The sequence below is a fragment of the Oncorhynchus mykiss genome, chromosome 20, assembly GCF_013265735.2.
Source record: "Oncorhynchus mykiss isolate Arlee chromosome 20, USDA_OmykA_1.1, whole genome shotgun sequence".
Classification (NCBI taxonomy): domain Eukaryota; kingdom Metazoa; phylum Chordata; class Actinopteri; order Salmoniformes; family Salmonidae; genus Oncorhynchus; species Oncorhynchus mykiss.
The window spans coordinates 43,228,952-43,255,451 of record NC_048584.1 but is presented as its reverse complement, the minus strand read 5'-3'; the positions used below and the strand labels follow the sequence as shown (position 1 = coordinate 43,255,451).

The 26,500-nt window shown below is 44.9% G+C and overlaps 1 protein-coding gene across 1 annotated transcript in view; it reads left to right on the top strand.

The window, feature by feature from the left end:
• LOC110518228 (calcium uniporter protein, mitochondrial-like) overlaps positions 1–26,500 on the top strand; it is a 110,171-nt gene that overhangs the window by 49,553 nt on the left and 34,118 nt on the right. Inside the window, exon 2 of the mRNA XM_036956389.1 lies at positions 964–1,062. Coding sequence (XP_036812284.1) covers positions 964–1,062 — 99 coding nt within the window. The remainder of the gene's footprint in view (positions 1–963; positions 1,063–26,500) is intronic.

The following is a 26,500-nucleotide window of genomic DNA, read 5'->3' as shown; positions in this document are numbered from 1 at the left end:
ATGAGGGGTAAATATAGCCCCCGTTCCTGTTTTAGTCGTGAGGGGTTAATATTGCCCCCGTCCCTGTTTTAGTCATGAGGGGTAAATATAGCCCCCGTCCCTGTTTTAGTCATGAGGGGTTAATATAGCCCCCGTCCCTGTTTTAGTCATGAGGGGTAAATATAGCCCCCGTTCCTGTTTTAGTCGTGAGGGGTTAATATAGCCCCCGTCCCTGTTTTAGTCATGAGGGGTAAATATAGCCCCCGTTCCTGTTGTAGTCATGAGGGGTAAATATAGCCCCCGTCCCTGTTTTAGTCATGAGGGGTAAATATAGCCCCCGTTCCTGTTTTAGTCGTGAGGGGTTAATATAGCCCCCGTCCCTGTTTTAGTCATGAGGGGTAAATATAGCCCCCGTTCCTGTTGTAGTCATGAGGGGTAAATATAGCCCCCGTCCCTGTTTTAGTCATGAGGGTGAGGGGTTAATATAGCGCCCGTTCCTGTTGTAGTCGTGAGGTTTGAGGTATACTAATTTGATATCTGCATCTTTCAGCTCAGAGAGAGATTAGCTGTTTAATGTTTGAGGTATACTCTTTTGATATCTGCATCTTTCAGCCACATCCTGTTTGCTAGCAGCTCAGAGAGAGATTATATGTTTAATGTTTGAGGTATACTAATTTGATATCTGGATGGAAAATATTTATTTTAAGGAAATAATAGCTGGATACATTTCTGGTACACAGCACACCCACACATCGGTTCTGTCACGATTCTGTCACGGTTCTGACGGTTCTGTCACGGTTCTGACGGTTCTGTCACCGTTCTGACGGTTCTGTCACGGTTCTGACGGTTCTGTCACCGTTCTGACGGTTCTGTCACGGTTCTGTCACCGTTCTGTCACCGTTCTGACGGTTCTGTCACGGTTCTGTCACCGTTCTGACGGTTCTGTCACCGTTCTGACTGTTGTTCTCTCCTCTCCCCCATCAGGACCAGCCTGTCAGGAGAACACATGTCCTGCGATCATCCTCCCGCTCTGCACTCTTCACCCAGCCTCCCACCAGCCTCTCAACCACCCTCTCAACCCAGGTTAGTACTGCTGTGATTGGGTGTGTGTGCAGATGGAGGACTGGGGATAGTGGGTTGTGTGTTTCTAAGAGGGATAGGGTGGGTTGTGTGTTTCTAAGAGGAATGGGGTGGGTTGTGTGTTTCTAAGAGTGATGGGATGGGTTGTGTGTTTCTAAGAGTGATGGGGTGGGTTGTGTGTTTCTAAGAGTGATAGGGTGGGTTGTGTGTTTCTAAGAGGGATCGGGTGGGTTGTGTGTTTCTAAGAGGGATAGGGTGGGTTGTGTGTTTCTAAGAGGGATAGGGTGGGTTGTGTGTTTCTCAGAGGGATGGGGTGGGTTGTGTGTTTCTCAGAGGGATGGGGTGGGTTGTGTGTTTCTCAGAGGGATGGGGTGGGTTGTGTGTTTCTCAGAGGGATGGGGTGGGTTGTGTGTTTCTAAGAGTGATGGGGTGGGTTGTGTGTTTCTAAGAGGGATGGGGTGGGTTGTGTGTTTCTAAGAGGGATGGGGTGGGTTGTGTGTTTCTAAGAGGGATAGGGTGGGTTGTGTGTTTCTAAGAGGGATGGGGTGGGTTGTGTGTTTCTAAGAGGTGTGGGTTGTGTGTTTCTCAGAGGTGTGGGGTGGGTTGTGTATTTCTAAGAGGGGTGGGGTGGGTTGTGTGTTTCTAAGAGGTGTGGGTTGTGTGTTTCTCAGAGGTGTAGGGTAGGTTGTGTGTTTCTAAGAGGGATAGGGTGGGTTGTGTGTTTCTAAGAGGGATAGGGTGGGTTGTGTGTTTCTAAGAGGGAGGGGTGGGTTGTGTGTTTCTAAGAAGGATGGGGTGGGTTGTGTGTTTCTAAGAGGTGTGGGTTGTGTGTTTCTCAGAGGTGTGGGGTGGGTTGTGTGTTTCTAAGAGGGATGGAGTGGGTTGTGTGTTTCTAAGAGGTGTGGGTTGTGTGTTTCTAAGAGGGATAGGGTGGGTTGTGTGTTTCTAAGAGGGATAGGGTGGGTTGTGTGTTTCTAAGAGGGATAGGGTGGGTTGTGTGTTTCTAAGAGGGATAGGGTGGGTTGTGTGTTTCTAAGAGGGATGGGGTGGGTTGTTTGTTTCTAAGAGGGATGGGGTGGGTTGTGTGTTTCTAAGAGGGATGGGGTGGGTTGTGTGTTTCTAAGAGGGATGGGGTGGGTTGTGTGTTTCTAAGAGGGATAGGGTGGGTTGTGTGTTTCTAAGAGGGATGGGGTGGGTTGATTGTTTCTAAGAGGGATGGGGTGGGTTGTGTGTTTCTAAGAGGGATGGGGTGGGTTGTGTGTTTCTAAGAGGGATGGGGTGGGTTGTGTGTTTCTAAGAGGGATGGGGTGGGTTGCACCAATATGGATTAACTCTTAAACGGAGTTCAATTTAAAGTTGTATCTATAAACTTAGTTTTAAATTTAAATCCTAGTTAAATTGAATCCTTCATCTAAACTAAGTTTACGTTTGATTTAAAACCAAGATAAAATCTTGTTGTAAAATCTAATGTAAATGTAGTTTGGGGATTAAATCTAAACTGCCACTGGAGGAGGTTAAAGTTCATCAGATGTCTGTGTATGTGCTTCATATTTTCAGTGTGATTTAAAAATTTCAGCTCTTGTGGGTTATCATGTAAAACTCAACTAGCCAGCTAATTTATTTGACCCAAAATTATATGAATTAGATACTTTAGATGAGGTGAAAACTATCTTTGCTGGCTAGCGGTGACCACTCCTGGATAGAACGAGAACATATCGCTATGGTGGACCCATTATGACACGTGTGACTAACCATACACTAGTGATTTAACCTTAGATTAAAATATTTCCAAATCAAGTGGTACAATACAACTCTGATTTTAATCCTAAACCTAGATTTTACAGTCTAGATTAGGTCTAATCTAAGATTCATTTAAACTAGGGGTTCCCAAAAAATGTAGGCCCCCCCCCCCCCCCGACCCCATTTTGAGATCCGAAAATGATTACGAGCCCAAACATGTGGAAAAACAATTATGTAATTGACAGTCAATGTTTATTTATTTTTTATTGGGAGCTATTACAGTCAATTAAAATACATTCTAACAGTATTTCTGAATGTCTTCTCACATATTTTTAATGTGGTGCTATGACAGTAAATTGCTAATTAGTCTGACTAGAAACGATCTCCCCAACCACTAATGAGATGGGGATGCTTGATTCATGTTCATTGTTCAATGTTCATGTTCATTGATTCATTGTGTGTTTCTAAGAGGGATGGGGTGGGTTGTGTGTTTCTAAGAGGGATGGGGTGGGTTGTGTGTTTCTAAGAGGGATAGGGTGGGTTGTGTGTTTCTAAGAGGGATGGGGTGGTTTGTGTGTTTCTAAGAGGTGTGGGTTGTGTGTTTCTCAGAGGTGTGGGGTGGGTTGTGTATTTCTAAGAGGGGTGGGGTGGGTTGTGTGTTTCTAAGAGGTGTGGGTTGTGTGTTTCTCAGAGGTGTAGGGTAGGTTGTGTGTTTCTAAGAGGGATAGGGTGGGTTGTGTGTTTCTAAGAGGGATAGGGTGGGTTGTGTGTTTTTTAGAGGGAGGGGTGGGTTGTGTGTTTCTAAGAAGGATGGGGTGGGTTGTGTGTTTCTAAGAGGTGTGGGTTGTGTGTTTCTCAGAGGTGTGGGGTGGGTTGTGTGTTTCTAAGAGGGATGGAGTGGGTTGTGTGTTTCTAAGAGGTGTGGGTTGTGTGTTTCTAAGAGGGATAGGGTGGGTTGTGTGTTTCTAAGAGGGATAGGGTGGGTTGTGTGTTTCTAAGAGGGATAGGGTGGGTTGTGTGTTTCTAAGAGGGATAGGGTGGGTTGTGTGTTTCTAAGAGGGATGGGGTGGGTTGTTTGTTTCTAAGAGGGATGGGGTGGGTTGTGTGTTTCTAAGAGGGATGGGGTGGGTTGTGTGTTTCTAAGAGGGATGGGGTGGGTTGTGTGTTTCTAAGAGGGATAGGGTGGGTTGTGTGTTTCTAAGAGGGATGGGGTGGGTTGTTTGTTTCTAAGAGGGATGGGGTGGGTTGTGTGTTTCTAAGAGGGATGGGGTGGGTTGTGTGTTTCTAAGAGGGATGGGGTGGGTTGTGTGTTTCTAAGAGGGATGGGGTGGGTTGCACCAATATGGATTAACTCTTAAACGGAGTTCAATTTAAAGTTGTATCTATAAACTTAGTTTTAAATTTAAATCCTAGTTAAATTGAATCCTTCATCTAAACTAAGTTTACGTTTGATTTAAAACCAAGATAAAATCTTGTTGTAAAATCTAATGTAAATGTAGTTTGGCGATTGAATCTAAACTGCCACTGGAGGAGGTTAAAGTTCATCAGATGTCTGTGTATGTGCTTCATATTTTGTGGGTTATCATGTTAAACTCAACTAGCCAGCTAATTTATTTGACCCAAAATTATATGAATTAGATACTTTAGATGAGGTGAAAACTATCTTTGCTGGCTAGCGGTGACCACTCCTGGATAGAACGAGAACATATCGCTATGGTGGACCCGTTATGACACGTGTGACTAACCATACACTAGTGATTTAACCTTAGATTAAAAGATTTCCAAATCAAGTGGTACAATACAACTCTGATTTTAATCCTAAACCTAGATTTTACAGTCTAGATTAGGTCTAATCTAAGATTAATTTAAACTAGGGGTTCCCAAAAAATGTAGGCCCCCCCCCGACCCCATTTTGAGATCCGAAAATGATTACGAGCCCAAACATGTGGAAAAACAATTATGTAATTGACAGTCAATGTTTATTTATTTTTTATTGAGAGCTATTACAGTCAATTAAAATACATTCTAACAGTATTTCTGAATGTCTTCTCAGCTCACCATCACATATTTTTAATGTGGTGCTATGACAGTAAATTGCTAATTAGTCTGACTAGAAACGATCTCCCCAACCACTAATGAGATGGGGATGCTTGATTCATGTCGCGTCGGAGCTTCTCAAACGGGGATGCTGTCACATCCAACCTGGATCGACATTTGTTTTTTTGACTCCAGCGCCACACAGATATGAGCTGGTCGAAGGGTACCATGAGTTTTATTTTTTATTATACCTTTATTTAACCAGGCAAGTCAGTTAAGAACAAATTCTTATTTTCAATGACGGCCTAGGAACAGTGGGCCTTGTTCAGGGGGCAGAACGACAGATTTGTACCTTGTCAGGGTTTTGAACTTCCAACCTTCCGGTTACTAGTCCAACGCTCTAACCACTAGGCTACCCTGCCGCCCTGCTGCTGCTGCTGCTGCTTTCAAGACAACTGGGAACTCGGGGAAAAATACGATGTCAAATCATGGCGTCGGTGATCTCCGGTCAGAAAGTCTACGCTCTAGAAAGAGGCCCGAGTTCCCAAGTTGGAATTCTGAGTTGGATGACCGTTAAAAATGGTTTTACAGTTGTCTCGAACGCGTTGAAGTCGGAAGTCAGAGATTTCCGAGTTCCCAGTTGTTTTGAACGCGGCATTAATGCTCAGAGGGAGAAGCCAGGGTGTTGCCTATCAGTCAGGAACCAAAACTCCTCCGTAGTGACCTGTGAATGCATTCGGTCACGTGACCGCTCGATCAGCTGTTCAATATCACTTATCGGCATGCCAACTGAGCCAGGATCACAGTCAAACGGGTTGGGAAGTAGGTGCCAAAGTGCTCTTCCCAAGCCTTGGAGGTGAGCAGTCATGACTCGTGTAGGACACTTACCGATGCTGTTTTCTGTTAGAAACATTCACAGCCGAGGGATTGGTCCATGAAAGACTCTGTCCAATAAGAATGATTTCCTCTGACTTCCACTGATTCGGTCTGTAGGATGTTCTTCTATTTCCTGCCTTGTGTTCAGTTTATTCAAGTTTCACAAATATGTCTGTTACATATACAAGAGACACATTTTCTTTTCATTAAACACAAAGTCAACCAAGTCTTTTTTTTTTTGTGTGTGTTTTTTCTTTTGACAACAGTTCCTCTCTCAATGCAGAACATCTTTCAATACTCCACCTGGATAACCACCAAGCCTCGGTGCGAGGCGTTGTCATGCTCTGATCTCATTTCTCCACCTAGTTTTAGAGAACATCCGTGTGCAGTGGATGTGGTTTGATGTAGTTTACAATCGGAGTTACCTGCTGCAGTTCTCTGCTCAGCTCTTTTGCCGCCGGTCGCTCTCGTTGTATCTCACTTTTCCATCCCTCCTAGACTCCTGTCTCGCTGTTCCATCCCTCCTAGGCTCCTGTCTCACTGTGCCATCCCTCCTAGGCTCCTGTCTCGCTGTTCCATCCCTCCTAGACTCCTGTCTCGCTGTTCCATCCCTCCTAGGCTCCTGTATCGCTGTTCCATCCCTCCTAGGCTCCTGTCTCGCTGTTCCATCCCTCCTAGGCTCCTGTATCGCTGTTCCATCCCTCCTAGGCTCCTGTCTCGCTGTTCCATCCCTCCTAGACTCCTGTCTCACTGTGCCATCCCTCCTAGGCTCCTGTCTCGCTGTTCCATCCCTCCTAGGCTCCTGTCTCGCTGTTCCATCCCTCCTAGGCTCCTGTCTCACTGTGCCATCCCCCCTAGGCTCCTGTCTCACTGTTCAATCCCCCTTAGACTCCTGTCTCACTGTGCCATCCCTCCTAGGCTCCTGTCTCACTGTGCCATCCCTCCTAGGCTCCTGTCTCACCATGCCATCCCTCCTAGGCTTCTGTCTCGCTGTTCCATCCCTCCTAGGCTCCTGTCTCACCGTGCCATCCCTCCCAGACCCCTGTCTCACCCTGCCATCCCTCCCAGACCCCTGTCTCACCCTGCCATCCCTCCCAGACTCCTGTCTCACCGTGCCATCCCTCTCAGACTCCTGTCTCACCGTGCCATCCCTCTCAGACTCCTGTCTCACTGTGCCATCCCTCTTAGACTCCTGTCTCACTGTGCCATCCCTCCTAGACTCCTGTCTCACTGTGCCATCCCTCTTAGACTCCTGTCTCACTGTGCCATCCCAGTTAGACTCCTGTCTCACTGTGCCATCCCTCTTAGACTCATGTCTCACTGTGCCATCCCTCTTAGACTCCTGTCTCACTGTGCCATCCCTCCTAGGCTCCTGTCTCACTGTGCCAACCCTCCTAGGCTCATGTCTCACCATGCCATCCCTCCTAGGCTTCTGTCTCGCTGTTCCATCCCTCCTAGGCTCCTGTCTCACCGTGCCATCTCTCCCAGACCCCCGTCTCACCCTGCCATCCCTCCCAGACTCCTGTCTCACCGTGCCATCCCTCTCAGACTCCTGTCTCAGCGTGCCATCCCTCTCAGACTCCTGTCTCACTGTGCCATCCCTGTTAGACTCCTGTCTCACTGTGCCATCCCTCTTAGACTCCTGTCTCACTGTGCCATCCCTCTCAGACTCCTGTCTCACTGTGCCATCCCTCCTAGACTCCTGTCTCACTGTGCCATCCCTCCTAGACTCCTGTCTCACTGTGCCATCCCTCTCAGACTCCTGTCTCACTGTGCCATCCCTCCTAGACTCCTGTCTCACCGTGGCAGTTGGGATCACCATCTCAATTTACTCTGTTCGTTTTTTTCTGTGACGAAGCTCAGGCATCGGAGGCAGAGGCTTCAAGTCAACATCAGAATCATCATCAGCAACGCCGATTTCAAGCTCACTATCCGATCCTCCATCCGTCTCCCAACTCATCTAAATTTTGCAGCATTTGCAATGCTGTCAGTACGTCCGTTCTTTGGTCTTGTCATTGTGAACTGCACACGTTGTATGTTGTACTCAGTCTGATTTGACTCTCCCAGGGGAGATTATAAATCATTTCCTTTCATAGTAAAATAAGTCCATTCTTCTTCATCATTACACTGTTGTTCTATATTCAGTCATCCTCATCAGTCAGATTAACCACCCTCCTCATCATTCAGATTAATCACCCTCCTCATCATTCAGATGAATCACCCTCCTCATCATTCAGATTAACCACCCTCCTCATCATTCAGATTAATCATCCTCCTCATCATTCAGATGAATCACCCTCCTCATCATTCAGATTAATCATCCTCCTCATCATTCAGATTAATCACCTTCCTCATCATTCAGATTAATCACCCTCCTCATCATTCAGATTAATCATCCTCCTCATCATTCAGATTAATCACCTTCCTCATCATTCAGATTAATCACCCTCCTCGTCATTCAGTTCATTGAAGTCACATGTTCCATTGAAGTCACATGTTCCATTGAAGTCACATGTTCCATTGAAGTCACATGTTCCATTGAAGTCACATGTTCCATTGAAGTCACATGTTCCATTGAAGTCACATGTTCCATTGTCAGCTTCTATCACCCGGTCATGCATTGACAACAGAAAAAGCTTATTTTAATTTAAAGACGTTACTAGTTTTGGTTTCGTAGCCAGCGCAAGGCTTCCGCGCCAGTGGTCATGTGCTGACTGCAGGGGACAGCACGGAATATTCTAGAAAAAAAAGGGACATTTTTGGAAATAGAGCTGCACCTCCTGAATTCTGAGAGTTATTTGACAAAGGGAAGCATCGTAGAATCAGCAAGAATCTGCTCTTTCTGATACTATATAGACATCACAATATTTGACCTGCATGTGACTCTGAAGGAAGATTTGATAAAACAACGATCCTTTCCCTGTGTCTGTCAATTACAAGATGCGTCCATCTCTTCATGTACTAGATGCTCCCATCTCTTCATGTACTAGATGCTCCCATCTCTTCATGTACTAGATGCTCCCATCTCTTCATGTACTAGATGCTCCCATCTCTTCATGTACTAGATGCTCCCATCTCTTCATGTACTAGATGCTCCCATCTCTTCATGTACTAGATGCTCCCATCTCTTCATGTACTAGATGCTCCCATCTCTTCATGTACTAGATGCTCCCATCTCTTCATGTACTAGATGCTCCCATCTCTTCATGTACTAGATGCTCCCATCTCTTCATGTACTAGATGCTCCCATCTCTTCATGTACTAGTTTGGGTGTAGTGTCGGTGTAGTTTAGGTGTATTTTAGGTGTATTTTAGGTGTAGTTTGGGTGTAGTGAGGGTGTAGTATCTGTGTATGTTAGGTGTAGTTTGGGTGTAGTTCAGGTGTAGTGTCGGTGTAGTGCCGGTATAGTTTAGGTGTAGTGTCAGTGTAGTTTTGGTGTAGTTTGGGTGTAGTTTAGGTGTAGTTTAGGTGTAGTTCAGGTGTAGTGCCGGTGTAGTGCCGGTATAGTTTAGGTGTAGTGTCAGTGTAGTTTGGGTGTAGTGCCGGTGTAGTTTAGGTGTAGTGTCAGTGTAGTTTTGGTGTAGTTTGGGTGTAGTTTAGGTGTAGTTTAGGTGTAGTTCAGGTGTAGTGCCGGTGTAGTGCCGGTGTAGTGCCGGTATAGTTTAGGTGTAGTTTAGATGTAGTTTGGGTGTAGTTTGGGTGTAGTTTAGGTGTAGTGTCAGTGTAGTTTGGGTGTAGTTTGGGTGTAGTTTAGGTGTAGTGTTGATGTAGTTTGGGTGAAGTTTAGGTGTAGTGTTGGTGTAGTGCCGGTATAGTTTAAGTGTAGTTTATGTGTAGTTTGGGTGTAGTTTCAGTGTAGTGTCGGTGTAGTTTAGGTGTAGTGTCAGTGTAGTTTGGGTGTAGTTTGGGTGTAGTGTCAGTGTAGTTTGGGTGTAGTTTAGGTGTAGTGTCAGTGGGCCAGCTGTGCAGGCTGACTGGCATTGTTTGTTTCCTGCTCATTGCACCCCCGAATAGAGTCAATATGTTTTATCACGACTCTAAAGGCCTCCTGCAATGTGGAGCACGTTGTCGTTTCCTTTACAATACATTAGATTAGGTACTGAGTTACAGGAAATCAAACAGTCCCATAACAGATTGTTTTTACATTTAATTATTATTATAATTTTTTACAAAAGGACAAATGTATAAAAAAATGAAAAGTATCAATCTGCAAAGGAACGTGATTAAATTATTTGCTGCTGATCAACAAGCATCACATAAACACATCATTACACCGCTGTCTTTCTAAATTAAATCAACCTCTCATCACTTATCATTCAGTTAGGACTCATTGTAAATTCAATTGTGAAGTAAGGTGCACAATTATCGCCCGTTCATCCATTTGTCATTCAGCGAGGAGAGAGAGAGAGAGATGCATTAACCAACGTCCTACAGCACATAGTCTTCAATCAATCAAATGTATTTATTAAGCCCTTCTTACATCAGCTGATGTTACAAAATGCTGTACAGAAACCCAGCCTAAAACCCCAAACAGCAAGCAATGCAGGTGTAGAAGCACGGTGGCTTGGAAAAACTCCCTAGAAAGGCCAAAACCTAGAAAGAAACCTAGAGAGGAACCAGGCTATGAGGGGTGGCCAGTCCTCTTCTGGCTGTGCCGGGTGGTGATTATAACAGAACATGGCCAAGATGTTCAAATGTTCATAAATGACCAGCATGGTCATATAATAATAATCACAGTAGTTGTCGAGGGTGCAGCAAGTCAGCACCTCAGGAGTAAATGTCAGTTGGCTTTTCATAGCCGATCATTAAGAGTATCTCTACCGCTCCTGCTGTCTCTAGAGGGTTGAAAACAGCAGGTCTGGGACAGGTAGCACGTCCGGTGAACAGGTCAGGATTCCACAGCCGCAGGCAGAACAGTTGAAACTGGAGCAGCAGCACGGCCATGTGGACTTGGGACAGCAAGGAGTCATCATGCCAGGTAGTCCTGAGGCATGGTCCTAGGGCTCAGGTCCTCCGAGAGAGAAAGAAAGATAGAATTAGAGAGAGCATACTTAAATTCACACAGGACACCGGATAAGACAGGAGAAGTACTCCAGATATAACAGACTGACCCTAGCCTCCCGACACATAAACTACTGCAGCATAAATACTGGAGGCTGAGACAGGAGGGGTCGGGAGACACTGTGGCCCCGTCTGACGATATCCCCGGACAGGGCCAAACAGGAAGGATATAACCCCACCCACTTTGCCAAAGCACAGCCCCCACAACACTAGAGGGATATCTTCAACCACCAACATACCATCCTGAGACAAGGCTGAGTATAGCCCGCAAAGATCTCCGCCACCACACAACCCAAGGTGGGGTGCCAACCCATACAGGAAGATCACGTTAGTGACTCAACCCACTCAAGTAACGCACCCCTCCTAGGGACGGCATGGAAGAGCACCAGTAAGCCAGTGACTCAGCCCCCGTAATAGGGTTAGAGGCAGAGAATCCCATTGGAGAGAGGGGAACCGGCCAGGCAGAGACAGCAAGGGCATTCTTGGAGCCTGGCTGGGTACCAACATCCTACAGAACATTGTCTGGTGTAATTTCAAAATTGTGACAAATGAGCAGTGTAAAATACAAACATGTAGGAAGAGTCAGGGAAAGAGCAGAACAGATTTTTTTTTATGATTTGTTTTAGGCCGTTGGTGGCCGTTGGCGGTTCTAGTTCACTGTTATCTGACAATGGGGTTGTTTTCACCATTTTGCAGCCGGTAATATATAAGTCTCTGCAATAGGGTGTGCTTTAGGTTTCATTTACATTCATGAGGTTAACCACATTACACTCATTGTGAGATACAAAGACGATATTATAATATCTAATTTTTATTTTTAAAAATTCGGGGGGAGATTTGGGAAATTCTCCCGCGACTCCATTATGACATCCGGCGACCTCGCATGTCTCCTCTCCTGTGCAGTGAGCGAGAGAGAGAGACTCCTTCTGTCTCTTATCTACTTCTCAGCAGCCGAGCTAGCTCTGGGATATCTCTCGTTGTAGACATCATCGATCTCTAGGCCTCCACAGCCAAACTGCAGATGTATTAGTTCCTTTGGGAGTGTGTGTGTGTGTGTGTGTGTGTGTGTGTGTGTGTGTGTGTGTGTGTGTGTGTGTGTGTGTGTGTGTGTGTGTGTGTGTGTGTGTGTGTGTGTGTGTGTGTGTGTGTGTGTGTATGTGTGTGCTTGGGCAGATGAGTCCATTTATTAGATGCTGTCAGGGTGTTAGAATCATCCCCTCTATCAGCTGGTTGTTCCACGGTACAGTCTAGTACGGATGACCTTCCAGCAGTGTCTGAGTATTATACCAGCAGTGTCCTTGAGCCCCCCCCATTCATATTATACCAGCAGTGTCCTTGAGCCCCCCCCCATTCATATTATACCAGCAGTGTCCTTGAGCCCCCCCCCCATTCATATTATAGCAGCAGAGTCCTTGACCCCCCTCCCCTTTCATATTATAACAGCAGAGTCCTTGAGCCTCCCCCATTCATATTATAGCAGCAGAGTCCTTGATCCCCCCCCTCCCCATTCATATTATAACAGCAAAGTCCTTGAGCCCCCCCCCCCCCCCATTCATATTATGGCAGCAGAGTCCTTGACCCCCCCCCTCCCCATTCATATTATAACAGCAGAGTCCTTGAGCCCCCCCCCCATTCATATTATAGCAGCAGAGTCCTTGACCCCCCCCCCCTCCCCATTCATATTATAGCAGCAGTGAGTCCTTGAGCCCCCCCCCATTCATATTAAAGCAGCAGTGAGTCCTTAAGCCCCCCCCCCCCCATTCATATTATAGCAGCAGAGTCCTTGACCCCCCCCCTCCCCATTCATATTATAGCAGCAGTGAGTCCTTGAGCCCCCCCCATTCATATTATAACAGCAGTGAGTCCTTGAGCCCCCCCCATTCATATTATAACAGCAGTGAGTCCTTGAGCCCCCCCATTCATATTATAGCAGCAGTGTCCTTGAGGCCCCCCCCCCCCCCCCCCCCCGCACACACACACACATTTGGGAGACGCAGGGCGATGCAGAGCTCGATTTGGCCTCCGGAGGCTTCTCCATTACATCACACCTTCCATACGAAACCTCTGACCACATTTTTGGTTCCAACATAAATTGTCTTTAAGGTGTCCACTGAATGGTACTTCTGTATATATAGTGCACGTGGAATCCCCTTCAAATTAGTGGATTTGGCTATTTCAGCCACACCCGGTGCCTTGCTAGAGCTGCCCCCGGTCAGCTGTAAGTGCTGTTATTATGAAGTGGAAACGTCTAGGAGCAACAACGGCTCCGCCGTGAAGTGGTAGCCCACACTCTAAGAATGGGACCGACGATGAAGCTCGCTGCGCATAAAAAATGTCTGTCCTCGGTTCCAAACCCTCACTACCGAGTTTCAAACTACTTCTAGAAGCAACAAGAACTGTTTCGTCGGACGCTTCACTAAATGGGTGAAGGAGACGCACACAAGCCGAAGATCACCAAAATGCCAAGCGTCGTCTGGAGTGGTGTAACGCTCGCCGCCATTGGACTCTGGAGAAGAGGAAACACGTTCTGTGGAGTGATGAATCACGCTTCACCATCTGGCAGTCCAACGGATGAATCTGGGTTTGGTCAACAACACTAATGTTGTTGTGGATGAATGGAAGCAGCTTCGTGATGAATAGTAATGATCCGATTTTTATTTTGTATAACTTTTGGTGGATATTAAATATAATTGAGTTTTACATAACATGTCCATTGTGAATATTTGGAAATGAATAAAACATGTTTTATTTAAGAGGCTTATTTGGATGAGCCATGATGTTTTAATGGTACCCATTAAGACCAATCTGGACTTTTCCCACATATTTAATCAAATATGTCTTGTTGAAATTGTTCATTTTTATTCCTTTTTATCTCCACATACAACAAGTCCAAAATAAATATGTATAATTGGTTTGTATTTATAGGGCTTTTAGTTGAGATTATTCTTCACGTGTCTCCGTTGTTCCTTGACTAACGGCTGTTTATTCTAAATTATTATATTTATTTATTATTTTCAAAAATATTATAATTATATTATTACAACTTCCGGCAGTAGCTGTCAACCGTTGGTTAAATGAGAGAGAGCGAGGTGATTGGCCATCTGAGAGTCAACGTGTTTTACCACAGCAGAGCTGTAATCTTCTCTGATTGGTTGATTCATCATTAAGTCACAGTAGATGCAAATCATTTCATATTTCAATTCATGCAGTTCAAAATTGTAGTTTGTAAAAAAAATGTTCCGCAGATGCATTTAAATGGCAGCTTACGCCCACATCATATAAAGGAATGTGTCTGCCTCATTTAAGGGGGACACACAGTGAACAGTTTAATCGTAAACCGTTTCCTGTGAGTATATTTCAAACGTATAAATACGTTTTTAATGTTGTGAATGACTATTGTAGCGCTGGAAACGGCTGACTTTTTAATGGAATATCGACCTAGGAGTACAGAGGCCCATTATCAGCAACCATCACTCCTGTGTTCCAATGGCACGTTGTGTTAGCTAATCCAAGTTTATCATTTTAAAAGGCTAATGGATCATTAGAAAACCCTTTTGCAATTATTTTAACACAGCTGACAACTGTTGTTCTGATTTAAAGAAGCAATAAAACTGGCCTTCGTTAGACTAGTTGAGTATTTGGAGCATCAGCATTTGTGGGTTTGATTACAGACTCAAAATGGCCAGAAACAAAGTACTGTCTTCTGAAACTCATATCGGATATGAGTCAGACGGGGCCACAGTGTCTCCCGACCCCTCTCAGTCTATTGTTGTTCTGAGAAATGAAGGCTATTCCATGTGAGAAATTGCCAAGAAACTGAAGATCTTGAACAACGCTGTGTACTACTCCCTTCACAGAACAGTGCAATCTGTCTCTTCCAGGACAATAGGAAACACCGTATTATGGGATATATCAGTGGAGACCACCCCTTCCAGGACAATAGGAGACATCGTAGTTATCTCTATACTCAGCCGGGGGGCAGAATAATCATATCTTAACCAATTTAGGATGGAATACTACTGCCTGGAAATACAATTTAAAGTTTGGTACGGATATGAAAAAGGCCTCCATCTTTACAATCAACAGTAGCTCTCTCTCTGTCTCTCACTGTCTCTCTCTGTCTCTCTCTGTCTCTCTCTCTCTCTCTCTCTCTCTCTCTCTCTCTCTGTCTCTCTCTGTCTCTCTCTCTCTTTCTCTCTCTCTCTCTCTGTCTCTCTCTGTCTCCCTCTCTCTCTCTCTCTCTCTCTGTCTCTCTCTGTCTCTCTCTCTCTCTCTCTCTCTCTATCGGTCTCTCTCTGTCTCTCTCTCTCTCTCTGTCTCTCTCTCTCTCTCTCTCTCTCTCTCGCTATCTCTGTCTCTCTCTGTATCTCTCTCTCTCTCTGTCTCTCTCTGTCTCTCTCTCTCTCTCTGTCTCTCTCTGTCTCTCTCTCTCTCTCTCTCTCTCTCTGTCGGTCTCGCTCTGTCTCTCTCTCTCTCTCTGTCTCTCTCTCTCTGTCTCTCTCTGTATCTCTCTCTCTCTCTCTGTCTCTCTCTGTCTCTCTCTCTCTCTCTCTCTCTCTCTGTCTCTCTCTCTCTGTCTCTCTCTCTCTCTGTCTCTGTCTCTCTCTCTCTGTCTCTCTCTCTGTCTCTCTCTCTCTCTCTCCCTCTCCTCAGTAGTCTAGGACAAGGCTACCCTCTCTCTCTCTCTCTCTCTCTCTCTCTCTCTCTCTCTCTCTATCTCTCTATCTCTCTCTCTCTCCTCAGTAGTCTAGGACAAGGCTTCTCTCTCTCTCTCTCTCTCACTCTCTCTCTCTCCTCAGTAGTCTAGGACAAGGCTTCTCTCTCTCTCTCTCGTTCTTTCTCTCTCGCTCTCTCTCTCTCTCTCTCTCTCGCACTCTCTCCTCAGTAGTCTAGGACAAGGCTACCCTCTCTCTCTCTCTCTCTCTCTCTCTCTCTCTCTCTCTCTCTCTCTCTCTCTATCTCTCTCTCTCTCCTCAGTAGTCTATGACAAGGCTTCTCTCTCTCTCTCTCTCGTTCTTTCTCTCTCGCTCTCTCTCTCGCTCTATCTCTCTCTCTTTCTCCTCAGTAGTCTAGGACAAGGCTTCTCTCTCTCTCTCTCTCTCTCTCTCTCTCACTCTCTCTCCTCAGTAGTCTAGGACAAAGATGTTCTCTCTCTCTCTCTCTCTCTCTCTCTCTCTCTCACTCTCTCTCCTCAGTAGTCTAGGACAAAGATTTTCTCTCTCTCTCTCTCCTCAGTAGTCAAGGCTCCTCTCCCTCTCCTCAGCCACACAGGTGCATGATAAGGCAGTTGTCAAGGAGAGAGAGAATGGTGCTGAAGCGCACAATTGGGGTGTACTCTTGGACAATTTTCATCGGCAAAGGCCTGTAAATAACAGCTAACGGAAACTCTGGCACACTTGGAAGTAATGAAAATGTGATGAACAGAGCAGGATATTTTGTTCCTTCCACTGCAAACACTTTGCTGTGAATTAGCTGCTAGCAGTCTCTCTTTCCTTGCTGTGTGTGTGTGTGTGTGTGTGTGTGTGTGTGTGTGTGTGTGTGCGACATGGTGCGTGTGTGTGGTTGTGTAAGCGACACACCGTGCGTGGGTGTGTGTGGGTTTGTGGGAAATTAGAGAGGCTTCCCCTACCTGTTTCCAATGTAACAGTCTATCTCTGAGTGTGTTAGTTAAACTCAGGGTTTGTGAGTCTGGTGGATCTGAATGAATTATGGATCCTCATTCTACTCTTCCTGTAGCACAGCAACATTAAGACAGTTATATCAAACATGTTTTACACAGCATGTTCCCTCAGGCCACTACTCTACTACCACATACCTACAACACAAAATCTATGTGTACGTGTGTGTGTGTGTGTGTGTGTGTGTGTGTGTGTGTGTGTGTGTGTGTGTGTGTGTGTGTGTGTGTGTGTGTGTTATCGTATGTGTACGCTTGTCTGTGCCTGTGTTTGTTTTTCTTCACAGTTCTCGTTGTTCCATAAGGTGTATTTTTATCAGTTAATTTTAATCTGATTCTCCTGCTGCATCAGTTACCTGATGTGGAATAGAGTTCCATGTAGTCATGGCTCTATGTAGTACTGTGGAATAGAGTTCCATGTAGTCATGGCTCTATGTAGTACTGTGGAATAGAGTTCCATGTAGTCATGGCTCTATGTAGTACTGTGGAATAGAGTTCCATGTAGTCATGGCTCTATGTAGTACTGTGGAATAGAGTTCCATGTAGTCATGGCTCTATGTAGTACTGTGGAATAGAGTTCCATGTAGTCATGGCTCTCTGTAGTACTGTGGAATAGAGTTCCATGTAGTCATGGCTCTACGTAGTACTGTGGAATAGAGTTCCATGTAGTCATGGCTCTACGTAGTACTGTGGAATAGAGATCCATGTAGTCATGGCTCTATGTAGTACTGTGGAATAGAGTTCCATGTAGTCATGGCTCTATGTAGTACTGTGGAATAGAGTTCCATGTAGTCATGGCTCTATGTAGTACTGTGGAATAGAGTTCCATGTAGTCATGGCTCTATGTAGTACTGTGGAATAGAGTTCCATGTAGTCATGGCTCTATGTAGTACTGTGGAATAGAGTTCCATGTAGTCATGGCTCTATGTAGTACTGTGGAACAGAGTTCCATGTAGTCATGGCTCTATGTAGTACTGTGGAATAGAGTTCCATGTAGTCATGGCTCTATGTAGTACTGTGGAATAGAGTTCCATGTAGTCATGGCTCTATGTAGTACTGTGGAATAGAGTTCCATGTAGTCATGGCTCTATGTAGTACTGTGGAATAGAGTTCCATGTAGTCATGGCTCTATGTAGTACTGTGGAATAGAGTTCCATGTAGTCATGGCTCTATGTAGTACTGTGGAATAGAGTTCCATGTAGTCATGGCTCAATGTAGTACTGTGGAATAGAGTTCCATGTAGTCATGGCTCTATGTAGTACTGTGGAATAGAGTTCCATGTAGTCATGGCTCTATGTAGTACTGTGGAATAGAGTTCAATGTAGTCATGGCTCTATGTAGTACTGTGGAATAGAGTTCCATGTAGTCATGGCTCTATGTAGTACTGTGGAACAGAGTTCCATGTAGTCATGGCTCTATGTAGTACTGTGGAACAGAGTTCCATGTAGTCATGGCTCTATGTAGTACTGTGGAATAGAGTTCCATGTAGTCATGGCTCTATGTAGTCATGGCTCTATGTAGTACTGTGGAATAGAGTTCCATGTAGTCATGGCTCTATGTAGTACTGTGGAATAGAGTTCCATGTAGTCATGGCTCTATGTAGTACTGTGGAATAGAGTTCCATGTAGTCATGGCTCTATGTAGTACTGTGGAATAGAGTTCCATGTAGTCATGGCTCTATGTAGTACTGTGGAATAGAGTTCCATGTAGTCATGGCTCTATGTAGTACTGTGGAATAGAGTTCCATGTAGTCATGGCTCTATGTAGTACTGTGGAATAGAGTTCCATGTAGTCATGGCTCGATGTAGTACTGTGGAATAGAGTTCCATGTAGTCATGGCTCTATGTAGTACTGTGGAATAGAGTTCCATGTAGTCATGGCTCTATGTAGTACTGTTGAATAGAGTTCCATGTAGTCATGGCTCTATGTAGTACTGTGGAATAGAGTTCCATGTAGTCATGGCTCTATGTTGTACTGTGGAATAGAGTTCCATGTAGTCATGGCTCTATGTAGTACTGTGGAATAGAGTTCCATGTAGTCATGGCTCTATGTAGTACTGTGGAATAGAGTTCCATGTAGTCGTGGCTCTATGTAGTACTGTGGAATAGAGTTCCATGTAGTCGTGGCTCTATGTAGTACTGTGGAATAGAGTTCCATGTAGTCGTGGCTCTATGTAGTACTGTGGAATAGAGTTCCATGTAGTCATGGCTCTATGTAGTACTGTGGAATAGAGTTCCATGTAGTCATGGCTCTATGTAGTACTGTGGAATAGAGTTCCATGTAGTCATGGCTCTATGTAGTACTGTGGAATAGAGTTCCATGTAGTCATGGCTCTATGTAGTACTGTGGAATAGAGTTCCATGTAGTCATGGCTCTCTGTAGTACTGTGGAATAGAGTTCCATGTAGTCATGGCTCTACGTAGTACTGTGGAATAGAGTTCCATGTAGTCATGGCTCTATGTAGTACTGTGGAATAGAGTTCCATGTAGTCATGGCTCTACGTAGTACTGTGGAATAGAGTTCCATGTAGTCATGGCTCTATGTAGTACTGTTGAATAGAGTTCCATGTAGTCATGGCTCTATGTAGTACTGTGGAATAGAGTTCCATGTAGTCATGGCTCTATGTTGTACTGTGGAATAGAGTTCCATGTAGTCATGGCTCTATGTAGTACTGTGGAATAGAGTTCCATGTAGTCATGGCTCTACGTAGTACTGTGGAATAGAGTTCCATGTAGTCATGGCTCTATGTAGTACTGTTGAATAGAGTTCCATGTAGTCATGGCTCTATGTAGTACTGTGGAATAGAGTTCCATGTAGTCATGGCTCTATGTTGTACTGTGGAATAGAGTTCCATGTAGTCATGGCTCTATGTAGTACTGTGGAATAGAGTTCCATGTAGTCATGGCTCTATGTAGTACTGTGGAATAGAGTTCCATGTAGTCGTGGCTCTATGTAGTACTGTGGAATAGAGTTCCATGTAGTCGTGGCTCTATGTAGTACTGTGGAATAGAGTTCCATGTAGTCGTGGCTCTATGTAGTACTGTGGAATAGAGTTCCATGTAGTCATGGCTCTATGTAGTACTGTGGAATAGAGTTCCATGTAGTCATGGCTCTATGTAGTACTGTGGAATAGAGTTCCATGTAGTCATGGCTCTATGTAGTACTGTGGAATAGAGTTCCATGTAGTCATGGCTCTATGTAGTACTGTGGAATAGAGTTCCATGTAGTCATGGCTCTCTGTAGTACTGTGGAATAGAGTTCCATGTAGTCATGGCTCTACGTAGTACTGTGGAATAGAGTTCCATGTAGTCATGGCTCTATGTAGTACTGTGGAATAGAGTTCCATGTAGTCATGGCTCTACGTAGTACTGTGGAATAGAGTTCCATGTAGTCATGGCTCTATGTAGTACTGTGGAATAGAGTTCCATGTAGTCATGGCTCTATGTAGTACTGTGGAATAGAGTTCCATGTAGGCATGGCTCTATGTAGTACTGTGGAATAGAGTTCCATGTAGTCATGGCTCTATGTAGTACTGTGGAATAGAGTTCCATGTAGTCATGGCTCTATGTAGTACTGTGGAACAGAGTTCCATGTAGTCATGGCTCTATGTAGTACTGTGGAACAGAGTTCCATGTAGTCATGGCTCTATGTAGTACTGTGGAATAGAGTTCCATGTAGTCATGGCTCTATGTAGTACTGTGGAATAGAGTTCCATGTAGTCATGGCTCTATGTAGTACTGTGGAATAGAGTTCCATGTAGTCATGGCTCTATGTAGTACTGTGGAACAGAGTTCCATGTAGTCATGGCTCTATGTAGTACTGTGGAACAGAGTTCCATGTAGTCATGGCTCTATGTAGTACTGTGGAATAGAGTTCCATGTAGTCATGGCTCTATGTAGTCATGGCTCTATGTAGTACTGTGGAATAGAGTTCCATGTAGTCATGGCTCTATGTAGTACTGTGGAATAGAGTTCCATGTAGTCATGGCTCTATGTAGTACTGTGGAATAGAGTTCCATGTAGTCATGGCTCTATGTAGTACTGTGGAATAGAGTTCCATGTAGTCATGGCTCTATGTAGTACTGTGGAATAGAGTTCCATGTAGTCATGGCTCTATGTAGTACTGTGGAATAGAGTTCCATGTAGTCATGGCTCTATGTAGTACTGTGGAATAGAGTTCCATGTAGTCATGGCTCGATGTAGTACTGTGGAATAGAGTTCCATGTAGTCATGGCTCTATGTAGTACTGTGGAATAGAGTTCCATGTAGTCATGGCTCTATGTAGTACTGTTGAATAGAGTTCCATGTAGTCATGGCTCTATGTAGTACTGTGGAATAGAGTTCCATGTAGTCATGGCTCTATGTTGTACTGTGGAATAGAGTTCCATGTAGTCATGGCTCTATGTAGTACTGTGGAATAGAGTTCCATGTAGTCATGGCTCTATGTAGTACTGTGGAATAGAGTTCCATGTAGTCATGGCTCTATGTAGTACTGTGGAATAGAGTTCCATGTAGTCGTGGCTCTATGTAGTACTGTGGAATAGAGTTCCATGTAGTCGTGGCTCTATGTAGTACTGTGGAATAGAGTTCCATGTAGTCATGGCTCTATGTAGTACTGTGGAATAGAGTTCCATGTAGTCACGGCTCTATGTAGTACTGTGGAATAGAGTTCCATGTAGTCATGGCTCTATGTAGTACTGTGGAATAGAGTACCATGTAGTCATGGCTCTATGTAGTACTGTGGAATAGAGTTCCATGTAGTCATGGCTCTATGTAGTACTGTGGAATAGAGTTCCATGTAGTCATGGCTCTATGTAGTACTGTGGAATAGAGTTCCATGTAGTCATGGCTCTATGTAGTACTGTGGAATAGAGTTCCATGTAGTCGTGGCTCTATGTAGTACTGTGGAATAGAGTTCCATGTAGTCATGGCTCTATGTAGTACTGTGGAATAGAGTTCCATGTAGTCATTGCTCTATGTAGTACTGTTGAATAGAGTTCCATGTAGTCATGGCTCTATGTAGTACTGTGGAATAGAGTTCCATGTAGTCATGGCTCTATGTAGTACTGTGGAATAGAGTTCCATGTAGTCATGGCTCTATGTAGTACTGTGGAATAGAGTTCCATGTAGTCATGGCTCTATGTAGTACTGTGGAATAGAGTTCCATGTAGTCATGGCTCTATGTAGTACTGTGGAATAGAGTTCCATGTAGTCATGGCTCTATGTAGTACTGTGGAATAGAGTTCCATGTAGTCATGGTTATATGTAGTACTGGGTGCCTCCCATAGTCTGTTCTGAATTTGGGGGCTGTGAAGAGACCTCTGGTGGCGTGTCTTGTAGGGTATGGATGGGTGTCTGCGGTGTGTGTTAGTAGTTTAAATAGACCTCTGGTGGCATGTCTTGTAGGGTATGGATGGGTATCTGAGGTGTGTGCCAGTAGTTTAAAACAGACCTCTAGTGGCGTGTCTTGTAGGGTATGGATGGGTGTCTGAGCTGTGTGTCAGTAGTTTAAAACAGACAGCTCGGTGCGTCCACTTTGAGCCGTGAGAGATTTAAATGCATATTATCAATGTCAGCTCCCTGTGTACATTTAAGGGCCAAGCCGTGCCTTGGACTTTCTGGTTTCTATATCACTGTATACTACAAATGACAACGAGGAGGAGGGTTCCCCCATTCTCTTTCTTCTCTCTCTCTCTCTAATTACTCCAGCATAAATAATTTTTATGTGTGTGGGTGCTCAACGGAGGTCTTTTCTTGCTGTGGCAATTATTTTTTAAACTCCTGATATTTCTGCAAATATGTGAGCGATGATGAATATGTACCAACCCTTCACATCGCAGCTTAGAGAACACTGAGATCCTTCACATCACAGCTTAGAGAACACTGAGATCCTTCACACTGCAGCTTAGAGAACACTGAGATCCTTCACATCGCAGCTTAGAGAACACTGAGATCCTTCACACTGCAGCTTAGAGAACACTGAGATCCTTCACATCGCAGCTTAGAGAACACTGAGATCCTTCACATCGCAGCTTAGAGAACACTGAGATCCTTCACACTGCAGCTTAGAGAACACTGAGATCCTTCACACTGCAGCTTAGAGAACACTGAGATCCTTCACACTGCAGCTTAGAGAACACTGAGATCCTTCACATCGCAGCTTAGAGAACACTGAGATCCTTTACATCGCAGCTTAGAGAACACTGAGATCCTTCACATCGCAGCTTAGAGAACACTGAGATCCTTCACACTGCAGCTTAGAGAACACTGAGATCCTTCACACTGCAGCTTAGAGAACACTGAGATCCTTCACACTGCAGCTTAGAGAACACTGAGATCCTTCACACTGCAGCTTAGAGAACACTGAGATCCTTCACACTGCAGCTTAGAGAACACTGAGATCCTTCACACTGCAGCTTAGAGAACACTGAGATCCTTCACATCGCAGCTTAGAGAACACTGAGATCCTTCACACTGCAGCTTAGAGAACACTGAGATCCTTCACACTGCAGCTTAGAGAACACTGAGATCCTTCACATCTCAGCTTAGAGAACACTGAGATCCTTCACATCTCAGCTTAGAGAACACTGAGATCCTTCACATCTCAGTTTAGAGAACACTGAGATCCTTCACATCTCAGCTTAGAGAACACTGAGATCCTTCACATCTCAGCTTAGAGAACACTGAGATCCTTCACATCTCAGTTTAGAGAACACTGAGATCCTTCACATCGCAGCTTAGAGAACACTGAGATCCTTCACATCGCAGCTTAGAGAACACTGAGATCCTTCACATCGCAGCTTAGAGAACACTGAGATCCTTCACACTGCAGCTTATAGAACACTGAGATCCTTCACATTGCAGCTTAGAGAACACTGAGATCCTTCACATCGCAGCTTAGAGAACACTGAGATCCTTCACACTGCAGCTTAGAGAACACTGAGATCCTTCACACTGCAGCTTAGAGAACACTGAGATCCTTCACACTGCAGCTTAGAGAACACTGAGATCCTTCACACTGCAGCTTAGAGAACACTGAGATCCTTCACATCGCAGCTTAGAGAACACTGAGATCCTTTACATCGCAGCTTAGAGAACACTGAGATCCTTCACATCGCAGCTTAGAGAACACTGAGATCCTTCACACTGCAGCTTAGAGAACACTGAGATCCTTCACACTGCAGCTTAGAGAACACTGAGATCCTTCACACTGCAGCTTAGAGAACACTGAGATCCTTCACACTGCAGCTTAGAGAACACTGAGATCCTTCACACTGCAGCTTAGAGAACACTGAGATCCTTCACACTGCAGCTTAGAGAACACTGAGATCCTTCACATCGCAGCTTAGAGAACACTGAGATCCTTCACACTGCAGCTTAGAGAACACTGAGATCCTTCACACTGCAGCTTAGAGAACACTGAGATCCTTCACATCTCAGCTTAGAGAACACTGAGATCCTTCACATCTCAGCTTAGAGAACACTGAGCTCCTTCACATCTCAGTTTAGAGAACACTGAGATCCTTCACATCTCAGCTTAGAGAACACTGAGATCCTTCACATCTCAGCTTAGAGAACACTGAGATCCTTCACATCTCAGTTTAGAGAACACTGAGATCCTTCACATCGCAGCTTAGAGAACACTGAGATCCTTCACATCGCAGCTTAGAGAACACTGAGATCCTTCACATCGCAGCTTAGAGAACACTGAGATCCTTCACACTGCAGCTTAGAGAACACTGAGATCCTTCACATCGCAGCTTAGAGAACACTGAGATCCTTCACATCGCAGCTTAGAGAACACTGAGATCCTTCACACTGCAGCTTAGAGAACACTGAGATCCTTCACACTGCAGCTTAGAGAACACTGAGATCCTTCACACTGCAGCTTAGAGAACACTGAGATCCTTCACATCGCAGCTTAGAGAACACTGAGATCCTTTACATCGCAGCTTAGAGAACACTGAGATCCTTCACATCGCAGCTTAGAGAACACTGAGATCCTTCACACTGCAGCTTAGAGAACACTGAGATCCTTCACACTGCAGCTTAGAGAACACTGAGATCCTTCACACTGCAGCTTAGAGAACACTGAGATCCTTCACACTGCAGCTTAGAGAACACTGAGATCCTTCACACTGCAGCTTAGAGAACACTGAGATCCTTCACACTGCAGCTTAGAGAACACTGAGATCCTTCACATCGCAGCTTAGAGAACACTGAGATCCTTCACACTGCAGCTTAGAGAACACTGAGATCCTTCACACTGCAGCTTAGAGAACACTGAGATCCTTCACATCTCAGCTTAGAGAACACTGAGATCCTTCACATCTCAGCTTAGAGAACACTGAGATCCTTCACATCTCAGTTTAGAGAACACTGAGATCCTTCACATCTCAGCTTAGAGAACACTGAGATCCTTCACATCTCAGCTTAGAGAACACTGAGATCCTTCACATCTCAGTTTAGAGAACACTGAGATCCTTCACATCGCAGCTTAGAGAACACTGAGATCCTTCACATCGCAGCTTAGAGAACACTGAGATCCTTCACATCGCAGCTTAGAGAACACTGAGATCCTTCACACTGCAGCTTATAGAACACTGAGATCCTTCACATCGCAGCTTAGAGAACACTGAGATCCTTCACATCGCAGCTTAGAGAACACTGAGATCCTTCACACTGCAGCTTAGAGAACACTGAGATCCTTCACACTGCAGCTTAGAGAACACTGAGATCCTTCACACTGCAGCTTAGAGAACACTGAGATCCTTCACACTGCAGCTTAGAGAACACTGAGATCCTTCACACTGCAGCTTAGAGAACACTGAGATCCTTCACACTGCAGCTTAGAGAACACTGAGATCCTTCACACTGCAGCTTAGAGAACACTGAGATCCTTCACACTGCAGCTTAGAGAACACTGAGATCCTTCACATCGCAGCTTAGAGAACACTGAGATCCTTCACACTGCAGCTTAGAGAACACTGAGATCCTTCACACTGCAGCTTAGAGAACACTGAGATCCTTCACATCTCAGCTTAGAGAACACTGAGATCCTTCACATCTCAGCTTAGAGAACACTGAGATCCTTCACATCTCAGTTTAGAGAACACTGAGATCCTTCACATCTCAGCTTAGAGAACACTGAGATCCTTCACATCTCAGCTTAGAGAACACTGAGATCCTTCACATCTCAGTTTAGAGAACACTGAGATCCTTCACATCGCAGCTTTGAGAACACTGAGATCCTTCACATCGCAGCTTAGAGAACACTGAGATCCTTCACATCGCAGCTTAGAGAACACTGAGATCCTTCACACTGCAGCTTAGAGAACACTGAGATCCTTCACATCGCAGCTTAGAGAACACTGATGCTAACAGAGGGCTTTATAAATACATGTGATTGATTTGATTACAAAGAATATTAGCAGCAAGAGAGATTTAGTAGAAGAGGAGAAATGGGAACATCTCTTTTCGTTTATGATGAAACACTGAAAGTTTTGTTTAAGAAAAAGGGAACTACAGCATTTTCTTGGTTCTGCAACCTGGCATCTAGTAGATATGGAAAACATGTCTTGATGGAAGAAGAGACAGAATAATGGACAGAAGAGAGACAGATGGATAGAAGAGAAGACGTTAGCTGAAGTGCAGTTTAGTAGAGGGGGGGAAAGGAGAAGAATGAGAATGAGAAGCAGCGAAGAGCCAAAATGAAGTCGTGGTTTCTCCTGGGTGAAATATATGAGAGGAGCAATATGGTGCGACTGTAATCCACAGGGCTCCGGAGCGGGGCAGAATTGACAGGCACTTTGAGCTTGTTACAGCACTCTGCGGCAGGGCACTTGGCTTGTCTCTGCCTGCCAGGGTTTAGAGCTAGGGAGTTAAAGTATTGTATCTATTCTCTCTCTCTCTCGGTCTCTCGCTCTCAACGCAATCTCAACGTTGTGCATTACAGGGAAGACATCCTCCTCCCTCATGTGGTACCTTTCCTGCAGGATCATCCTGACATGACCCTCCAGCATGACAATGTCACCAGCCATACTGCTCGTTCTGT